Raw genomic sequence first — 10,594 nt, forward strand, 5'->3', positions numbered from 1 at the left:
AGCATCAGTCTCCTCAGATGATGTTCCAACATGTTTATTGACATCAACCCCTTTTACAATAATTGAATCATCAACCACAACATTAATGGATTCCATCATGCCCTTGGTTCTGGAGTTAAATACTTTATAAACTCTACTATTTGTATAGTAACAAAGATATATCCCTTTGAGATTCAGATGTATAAGCTTCTAGTGCCACAACTTGACTTCATCTTCCTTGGACATTAGGAATATGGAAGAACAAGTGGTTTCATGTGGAACAACCTTAGGTTTCCACTCCTTTCTAGTTTTAATCATTACATGATTAGCCCTTGGATGTGTTGGATGTTTTGGATAACCATGCAGTATGTAGCATAAAGGATTTATATGTCCATATTTACCACATTAATGACATTTCCAAGGCAAAAAATTGAGTTTAGTTTGAGTTTCCTGATGTCTGACAGGATGTTGTAACATTTGGTTGGACATCACAGGCTCATACTTCCTTTCTAGAGGAATAAATTTTGTCACATGGGTTTTTCCTTGTTTATTTTGATATTGGTAATTAAAACGTATACCTTTTAAGTTTCTGTAGCAGTAAATTCATGACCGTCAAGCTATGGATAAACTTGACGTCAATAAAACTAGAGTCGTCACCGTGCTTTTATTGTTTCCAAAGGAAAAGGGAAAAGTACGAACAAAACTCAAAGATAAGAAGTTTTCAAATCAAAACTAATAAAATGCCAGAGATTACAGGTAAGGGGGTTGGTTACACATAGGGAAGGTGTTAGCACCCAAAGTGTCTTAGGTACTGCTATGGAGCCCTTTTTTATGTGTGCATATGTTTTTGGTATAAAATATGTTTGATAAAATAGAGTGTGGGGATGAGAAAAGAATTCATTGATTATATTTTTGTGTTTGACAAGACCTCCGGTCTTGTGCCTACATACCAACATAAAACGAGGGATCAAAACCTCGTAGTTCATGGTAAAAATTTCAAATGAGTTGGTGAATTGATTTTAACAAAAGTTTAGATGAAAAGGCACAAAAGGCCAAAAATTTGAATGGGGTAGTTAATTCTTTTTTTTTTGTATTTTTTAAATTTAAGTCAATATAGTTAACTTTAGTTACAAGATTGATTTAAGAAAAAGTTTGAAAAAATTCAATGGCATAAAGGCCAAAGTTTCTAATCATTAAAACATGTCTAAATTGGAAATTATAAGCAAAGAGAGTTTTTGAAAATAGGGAGAGACTTTGAAATTTAAGAAGTGGGAGGAGATGAAGAGACTACCCTAAGAAAAAATTTAAAATTTAATGTACGACCTTAATTTTGACCCTAAGATCCCTCATGCTATCTCATCATATGCATTAGCTTTGGGATCACACCTTGACATCCTCCTTACCCCTTATTCATTGGGTTTGCATTGAGAGAGATCATCAAGCACTTTTTATTGTATCATACTTTATTTTTCATTATTTACTAACCAAAATACCAAAAATATGTCAATGTATAGTTTGTTGCTTTTGTAGGTAGTGTGTGTGTCCACCCATGCTCCACCAAGCTCATATCTAGGGTTTGAGACCCTCAATGCAAGGAGTTCAATCAAGAAATGGTTCACTTTAGTTCTAAGCATCATATTTGGATCCCAATTATATTCACATGTCATTTTGATCAAGAAATCACCAAGAGTTTAAAGCTTGTTTGCCTTTGAAGCCCTAATTCATCTGGGTATCTTGTGTGACTTCCTCAACAAGTTTCTTCAACATTTGATCAAATATTTCAAGGGATACTTCATATTACATCATCTTATGCCTATATGATCCCCACGAGTCGCAAAAGTCAAGATAATGTCATGCTAGCAAGATGGTTCATGGTGGTTGACCAGAGAAAGTCAACTGGTCAAAACTGGGGTTCCCTAGACCCTATCTCCTACAATATTTGTCCTATGAAAATGATTCCAAGAGAAAAGCTACTCAAAATGACATTCCAAACAACTTTCATGTTGAGGTAAAGAGCTAGTTTTTCTTGTAAAGTCATTTTTTATGGTGAAAGATTATAGGTCATTTTGTTTGAACCCTAGTTTGGAGGTCAACTTCCCAAGATCATAACTTGCTCAATTCTTATGAGATGAAAGCCATTCAAATTCCATGATCAAATTCAATATTTCTACTTAAACGTTGATGTTTGGAGGAAGTTCAAATTCAACTTGCAAATGCATGTGCCAAGAGGAAACATTATAGGTCATTTTGGGCCAATACCATTGAACAAGTGATTTTTCTCAACTTATAAAATGCATAACTCCTTCATGCCAAATACAAATGAGGTCAAATTTGTGACCATATTGAAGAGGTTTGAAAGAGCTACAACTTTGGTGCAGGAACTCTTTTCATTTGAAGTCCATAGCAAAAGTTATTCAAGGTGGAAGAAGTGAACATTTGACTTGGGACTTTAGAAAATTTTCAAATATGTTTGATCTCCCAAACTTCCACCTCAAAATTCTTCATGATCCAAGCTTCAAATGAAAAAGTGTTCAACATGAAAGTTGTTCCCTTTGATCTCACATTTCCAAAAAGTCCAAGAACATCTCATATGGATAAAAGTTGAAGGACTTGCACATGGGTGCAATGTGTGGTACCATTTGGAAGAAATTCATGATCCAATTCAATTCAACAATGCGTGGCTTAATGCAACATCTTCAGCATGACATGTGCAGACTTTTGGACCTTTGCCAATCATTCTTTGGGCTTTGTACACGCCCATGCAAGCTCATGATGGAGGGTTTCTATTTTTGAACATTGAAATGGAAGTGTGTAGAAATCAATTGCATTGGCTATAAATACAAGAGGAATAAGATCATAACTTCATCAACACCCTGCCCAAGCTTTGCTAGACTGATCCAAACCCTAATTTCATAGAATTTCTGAAGATTTCTCTTGAAATCGAGCTTGAACTTCATCTTCTATTTGGAAGTTCAAACTCCAGAAATTCACTTCCCTTTTCATCTCAATTGGTTTCTGCAAGTAAGAGGAAGAGAAAGCAAGCAAATCTGGATCAAGATCAAGTGAAATTGGACCAACTCGAAGGTGATTTTTTCAGAAACTTCATCTCTTCGATTCTCTTTCAATTCTTTATCATTCTTTGTGATTTTTGGTTGGCTGAAGTCCTACCAATGTAGGCAACAAGATTGAGTTGCTTTGAGGTTAAATCGAAGCAAATCAGTTCATGTTCCTCAAAATTCAAATCCATGTATCTTTTTATATACTTGGGATTGGAGAAAATTAGGGCCAGATTCGAGCTCCTGAGCATTTTTTCTTTAAATCCATGTCTTTGTTTTTCATTTTGGTGTTGATTGATGATGGACCAGTTCGGTGAGGTCCACCGGAGAAGAAGACCGGAGCCCTAGCTCCGGTGATGTGTTGTCCCACCTCTCAACCACAGGATCCATTACAAAATGTTTTAATCTTAGCCATTGGTTCTGATTACCACACGTACATCGCATTTGACTTGGTGCATAGTGGAACGCGCGCATGTGGCCATCAGATCTGCCACCTCAATTAATGAGGGAGATCTGATGGCCCATGATTTTCCATATTTTCTGATTTTTTCATTTAATTGTGTTAGTTTTATTAATTCATATTAATTTCATTTTTAATCCAAAAAATATGGGACTTTCACCAAAAATCTTTAAATATTGTCCTTTTTCATTTTCTGAATTAAAATTATTTTTTAGATTAAATTTTATATTTTTCATGAATTAATTGCTTTTATGCATATTTTTAATTGTTTAAAACTACTTCTGAGTTTTCAAAAATCATGAAATTTTTTGTCTAACGTCCTTTGACCTTGTTTGACCTAGGATAAATCTCTTGGCCATTTATTTTGTGTTTTGAAGATGTCATACCCCAAAATTCACCCTACCCCTATACCACTTTCATTTGATCCATCACCCTACCCCCATACGATTTTCATCTGATACATGTCCCTATTACTCCTACATACATTCATCGTTCCATCACCATAATTGCATTAACATCCAAAACCAAAGGCATGTTACACGGGCTCAAGGCATGGCGTTCATACCTGAGAAAACACCACCAAAACAGGAAAAATTCACCTTTTGGACAATGTAATTAATTACACCAACCTTGGTAATCAATTACCTAGCTAAAAATCAGGCTCCTAGGCCATTTTTGGTGCCTGTAATCGATTACACCAACCATGGTAATCAATTACCTGGAAAAAATCAGGTTCCCATGCCATTTTTGGTGCCTGTAATCGATTACACCAACCTTGGTAATCGATTACACCTGCGAGGACAACAACAATAACTCTATTTTTTACATAGAGTACATTTTGTTTCACCCTCTTTCCCACTTACCTTCCCTATAAATATGGGTACTATTTCCCCTCATTTTTCATGCTTCCTAGCCCCCAAAAGTTTTGTCCAAGTAACATTCATTCTCCTCCCCAAACCTAGGTCAAAACAAAAAAACTTTCTCTCTCAAAAAGTCACCCCACCAACTTTTTTTGTCCTCTTTCACATTTTTTCCAAAAAACTTCTCACTCTCTAACACTCACAAATCAATCCATTCACTAGGCTTCCATCCTAAATACTTTCATTCGAAACCCCTTTGATTCACATTCAAGTTCAACACCCTTTCAACCTAGTTTTTTTCACATCTTTGGGTAATGATTTTAGCTTAAACTTTGTTAACTTTTTGGTTCTGTTTTGTGTTGAAAAATGGTTGTTTGTTCTTGGTTGATCTTTTAAGAGAGTTTAAATTCAAGCTTGCAAAAATTGTTAACTTTGGTTTACACACTTTTTTTGAGTTTTCTTGCTCTTACTACCTTTTTATTCACCTTTTTTAGTCTTGCTTTATTTTTGTTATCATTTTCTTTTATTATGGACTTGTTGTTTTATTTGCTTGGTTGATGAGGTCTATTAGATCATGACCATGGTTGTTTAGAGTTGATTAAATCTTCAATGTTTCAAACCTATTAATGGTTGATCAATAGATCATTCATGATATTTTGAAGCATTGATAGATTGCCTCTATTTTCAACCATATTTGAGTCATGATGCATAGATGAAACCATATCATTACATTAACTTGCTAATCCATTTTCTTATTGTTACTAACTAATAATTACTAATTCCTAACATTTATATTATTGCACTTTCATTCCTTGCAATTTATTTTATTGTTCATTTTATTTCATTTACTTTATGTTTATGTTCACTAACTACTAACTTCTAACATTTATATTATTGCACTTTACTTCCTTGCAATTTATTTTATTGTTCACTTTATTTCAAGTACTTTATATTTATGTTTATGTTTATGTTCATTGTTATCTAACCATATCATTTACATTATACTAATTTATTTACTCTCTTACTATCTTACTAAATAAAAGAGGAATAAAAACAAAAGAAAGAGAACAAATCATAATTCTTTAAAATATTGATAGATGACCTTAGGGTTGCATAACTTTCTTTGTTACAAATATATTGTTAGTTGATTTTTTAATCATCTTCAATACTTTGCATCAATGATAAGCTATCCCTTAATGTGTCATATTTTGAGTCTTTTTGACCTATGAAAAATAGTCCTCAAGATGTTCATTTTGTACATACTACTAACCACTAATTATACTTCACTAACTTTGTTTATCATTAACCTTTGTTATTGTGATTTTGGTACTACTAACTTATTATTTATTCAAATGTCATTTATATCTACTAACCATTATTATTGTGATATTGTCATTCTTTATCTTGTAGTTTAATTTTATGTCATTACCTTGTAATTTACATTCAAGTACTCATTATTATCATCATTGTACAAACTCATCATGCATGTTTATTTACTTGTTATTTATTTTATTGTCATCAAACCTTAAAAACTACAAAAACATGATGAAATGATAAGACCAAAAATATTCACTTCACTCTTAATCAACTTGGACTTAGAGGATTTCATCTTAGGACCTTTGCTTTGAGGCCTTTTCCTTATCTTTGTGATACTTTGTAAATGTTGGATTTTATTTGTAACTTACATGCATGTTGTAAGAATGGCATCATGGAACCATCTTAGGGGGACATGTTTGTAAGATCATTATCCTTTGTTTAGCTTAGGTCACTTTTGCACACAAAAGGCTTTCTCTTGGGCTACCTTACAATGAGACCCTTTAATTTCTTGTTGGTTACTTTGCATTCATGTTGTATAAGCCAAATTTCATAATTAAATAAACAAACCCTTGATTCAACGTCAAGTGGCATTTTCATAATCAAATTCAAAACACTTAATAATTATGATTGTTATTGTATGCCACAAGCCTTAAGTGGTAGAGAATGAGTAAGAATGGAGCATTCCTACCCTTACTCTGATTATGTTCGAAGCAAGACGCTTGGCTTGTTGTTTAGAATAATCGCCTCAGCCCATAGACTTTAGTGCAATATAATCACAAACGTTCATTTCATAAAACCCTTATTCAAGGTAAAAATAATGCAACTCATCAAAACTCATTTTTGTGCCTTAGGGCATCATCCCAAAAACCCTTTTTTCAAAGGTAAAATCAACCAACACACAAACATTTTCTACTCCGAACTACGGAGCTCTGATTCCTCATCCCCGAATGAGTGATACGTAGGCACAAGGGCCCTAATCCTTGGCGAGCATTATAATAACAAAAATTTTGGCTCTATGATGAAGAATTTTTGGAAGCAATAGTGATTGCAAAGAAAAACCTTGTGTGAAAGGCTCTCCACCCGAGTCTGAGAGTTTTTTTGCTTGAGATATGAGAGGTTGAGTAGTATTGGTCCGTGAGGTGCCTTCCTCATCAGGGTCGTACGAGAATCTCACTTAGTGGTAGATTCTCTTAAGGGGATTGATGACTGTCGTGCTTTCGGCATAAGCATCTTTTCTTTTACTAGAGTCAATGATCCTAAGACCCATAGAACCTTTAAACTATGGCTAGCCTAGACCGATGGTCGCGTAGTATAGGCCACCGAGGTGCCTTCCTCGTAAGGGTCGATACGAAGATCTCACTTAGAGTAGATGACTTTGATGGAGCAGTCCCCTAGCAAGTAAATTGACATAAGCGGCTGACAGTCAAGGAAGTCCATGACTCTAGGGGAAGTGTCTTACACCCAATTTTCCAAAAGCCTTAGATCATACAAAGCGAGAACCTTGGTTTACTAAGTAGTCATTATTAACTCCATGCTTTGTCACAATGGTCCAAAACCATGAACCCATGCCTAAAATCCCGTGGAAATATTAAGCCAATCATTCATTCATACATTCATTCATCATCAAAATAATAATCAAAGCTCTTAAAATTTTCGTTTGTTCGAACACAGAATCACAAGACTATTTTCCGATACAATCATGGATACTTCAACAAGGAAAAGCATCTCTACTTTACGCTTCAAAAGTCCCGACATCTGTTCATTAAAGGTCCTCTTCTCAAAGGTCATAGCTCTCAAGGACAACAAGTTTAGATCCAATTTTGGGAACATCATAGATCTTCTAACCGAGAAGGTTGACTATGGTGATATCACTACAATGTCACAATACTATGACGTCCCTTTAAGATGCTTCACTTTCCCCGACTTCCAAATCTCTCCAACCTTGGAAGACCTCGAGAGACTCCTCAATCGATCAATCAAAGAGTACAACCCTTTCCCGAAGTTGGAAGAAGGCTTCTGTTTAACCGAGCTCTCACTCACCTTGGGTATCAACGCCAACTAGCTAGTGGACAATTGGGGTGTTAAAGGATCCATAAAAGGTTTAACCCAAAAGTTCCTAGAAGCCCATGCTTGGGAAATTATTAAAAAAGGAAGACCTGACTTCTGTAGTGCAACCTTTGCACTTTTGATTCCTGGATTTGTCCTCTTCCCAAATGTGGACAAGTTCGTGGATCATTTAGCAATTGAAGTCTTTCTAACAAAGAATCCGGTGCCTTTTTTACTTGCCGACTTCTACCATACCTTTCATACAAGGCATGAGAAGAAGGGAGGTACTTTACTTTGTTGCGCTCCTATGTTAGATCTTTGGATGAGGGCCCGCATGCCTAAAAGTGGACCTTTTGCTGAAAACAAACTGACATGGCCGCAAAGGTTCGCATCTCTCTCTGCCAACTCAATTCTATGGTATAAGAGGGAATGAGATACAAAGGAAGTCATCGCAAGATGTGGAAGTTCTCTAATGTACCCTTAATAGGAAATCAAGGTTGCATCAACTACAACCCTGCTATACTAAAGAGATAACTAGGGTACACCATGACGTGTCCTCCCGAGGAAAGAGATTTCATTCCATTTGTCATCAATACTGTGGATCCGCTTGATTCAAATATGAAAAAAGTGAGAAGAGCTTGGACAAGCATAGTTCGTATTGACCATTAATGGGGTAAGAAAAACATCCTAGCCAAGGAACCCTACTATGTGTGGGTAAAATAGAGGGCTAGGGTCGTTAAGATTCTGTTTCTGTTTGACCTTTCTTCATTCCCGTTGATGCCCGAGCCCGAGCCTATCCTACAAGAGGACATGGACAAACTTACCAGCCAAACCAAGGAGCTTGAGTTAGAAAACACTCAATTACGAGTCCAACTCAATCGTGCCAAGGAACGTAACCACGTCTTGGAGGATAAGGGTAAGCAAGTGTGTGAGAAATTTGAAGACAGCAAGAAGAGGCTCCGATTAGCCGAGGAACAAAGAGTTTGGGTTGGTGGAGCTCTACAAGGAGCTAATTCTGAGCTAGACTTCCACAAGGACGAGTTGGATCGAGCGTCCCGAATCATCAAGGACCTTGAAAATACTGTCGAGAGGTCTAATGCCATGAAGAAGGAAGCGAGGGAAGATTATGAGGCCCAAATTCTCGAACTAAGGACCACTCTAAAAAAGTATAAGGACCTTCTAGCCAAGGAACAACTAGAGAAAGAAAATATTCACCGAAGCTTCATGCGTGAGCAGTTCAACCTTGGACGAGCTTGCAAGCAAATCAGGAACTTGAAGAGGGGAATCTATGACCAAGCCTATGTAGAGTTTCAAAACAACTGTAGACATTAGGAGGAGCGTTGTAATGGATTCGAAGTTGCCATTGCTCAAAGGGATGAAATCATCCATAGTCTCAAAGCCCTTTACGAAGAATGGAGGGACAAGTACACCAACATGAAGATATTAACTAACTATGCCCTTCAAGACTTTCCCGACAAGTTGAAGGAGGCAGATCTGATCATGTGCCCGGATGATACCCCCGAAGAGGTCTACCACTTCGTCAAGTTCTGCAAGAGGATGATGGCCGAACTCATCACTGACATTGAGGCTCTCTGCAAGTCTCAAGGGGTCACTTTTAGGATGGATATCTAGTTGGTTTATCTGCTTCTGTTACTTGTATTTTGCAACTTCTATGTATTTCAGTCTATTTTCCCTTCAAAGGATGAATGAAAGTTGTGATTTTCTCTATTGTATTTTCCTTTATTCATGATTGTGAACGTGAATCGTCAAGTAGTTTTTGCAATGAATAAACACAAATAACTAAAAGAGCTTTGCTTTAACATAAAAAACCATTCATGCATCATTTGCATATTTCAAAACATAAAAACATAAAAAACTCATTCATCCACCCTTTTTTTTCTGACCAGAACCACTCTTCAAAGCTGACTTTCCAGTACGATACACGAGGACGTCAACAAGCTGTCATGGAGCAACTCCAAGAGAACCAAGTTGTCCTTCAAGAGGAAGTATCCTAGGTGCGGTCCCAAATGCGGCAGTTGATGGAGACTATTCAAGCAGTCGTAGGAGGCCAGGAGGTTATGGAAAAGATGCAAGAAGAAATGAATCAACGTGCCAGTACTACCAATCCTCCTACACCTCCAGTAGTCGAGACTCTGACTCCAATTGATCCTCCAATCAACATTAATGCACCCGACGGTGTTCCAAACGGTAATCCTCGTCCTCATGTTTTTGAAATAGATGACGAACATGATGCGTTCTTCAACCCAATGGTTGCTTCTCAGGATGACGCCTTCGATTCGGCAACCAACGAGGTGGAGAGGAAGGTAAAGGCTATAGAGGAAAAGCTCAAGGCAATGGGGAACACTGATGTTTTGGACCTTGATGCGGTAGAAATGTGCCTTGTGCCTGGGGTCATCATTCCGACCAAGTTCAAAGTTCCAGACTTTGAAAAGTATAAGGGAAATAATGACCCTAGGACTCACATTAGGGCATACTGCTGAAAGATGGCTGCTTATTCCAGCGATGATTAACTTTTAATGCATTTTTCCAAGATTACCTCAGTGGGGCATCCCTGGATTGGTATATGAAACTAGAGGGCATCCATATTCATACATGGAGGGAAATGGCCGAGGCATTCCTCAAGCACTATCAGTACAACACTGATATGGAACCTAATCGCACGCAATTGCAAAATCTGACTCAGAGGTCTGAGGAGTCGTTCAAAGAGTATTCCCAACGGTGGAGGGAATTGGCTGCTAGGGTACAACCCCCATTGCTAGAAAGAGAGCTGGTAGACATGTTTATGGGAAACCCGCAAGGTCCATACCTTGACAGAATGGTAGGGAACACCTCTTCGGGATTTTTCGACCTGGTCT

General features: G+C 37.0%; 1 protein-coding gene across 1 annotated transcript; it reads left to right on the plus strand.

Annotated features, from left to right (window-relative positions):
• The first annotated feature begins 8,495 nt into the window (after positions 1-8,495).
• On the plus strand, positions 8,496-9,050 carry LOC127103840 (uncharacterized). Its single transcript, XM_051041084.1, has one exon. The coding sequence runs from the start codon at positions 8,496-8,498 to the stop codon at positions 9,048-9,050; it is 555 nt and encodes a 184-aa protein (XP_050897041.1).
• Positions 9,051-10,594: the final 1,544 nt, after the last annotated feature.

The sequence above is a fragment of the Lathyrus oleraceus genome, chromosome 1 (assembly GCF_024323335.1).
Source record: "Lathyrus oleraceus cultivar Zhongwan6 chromosome 1, CAAS_Psat_ZW6_1.0, whole genome shotgun sequence".
NCBI lineage: Eukaryota > Viridiplantae > Streptophyta > Magnoliopsida > Fabales > Fabaceae > Lathyrus > Lathyrus oleraceus.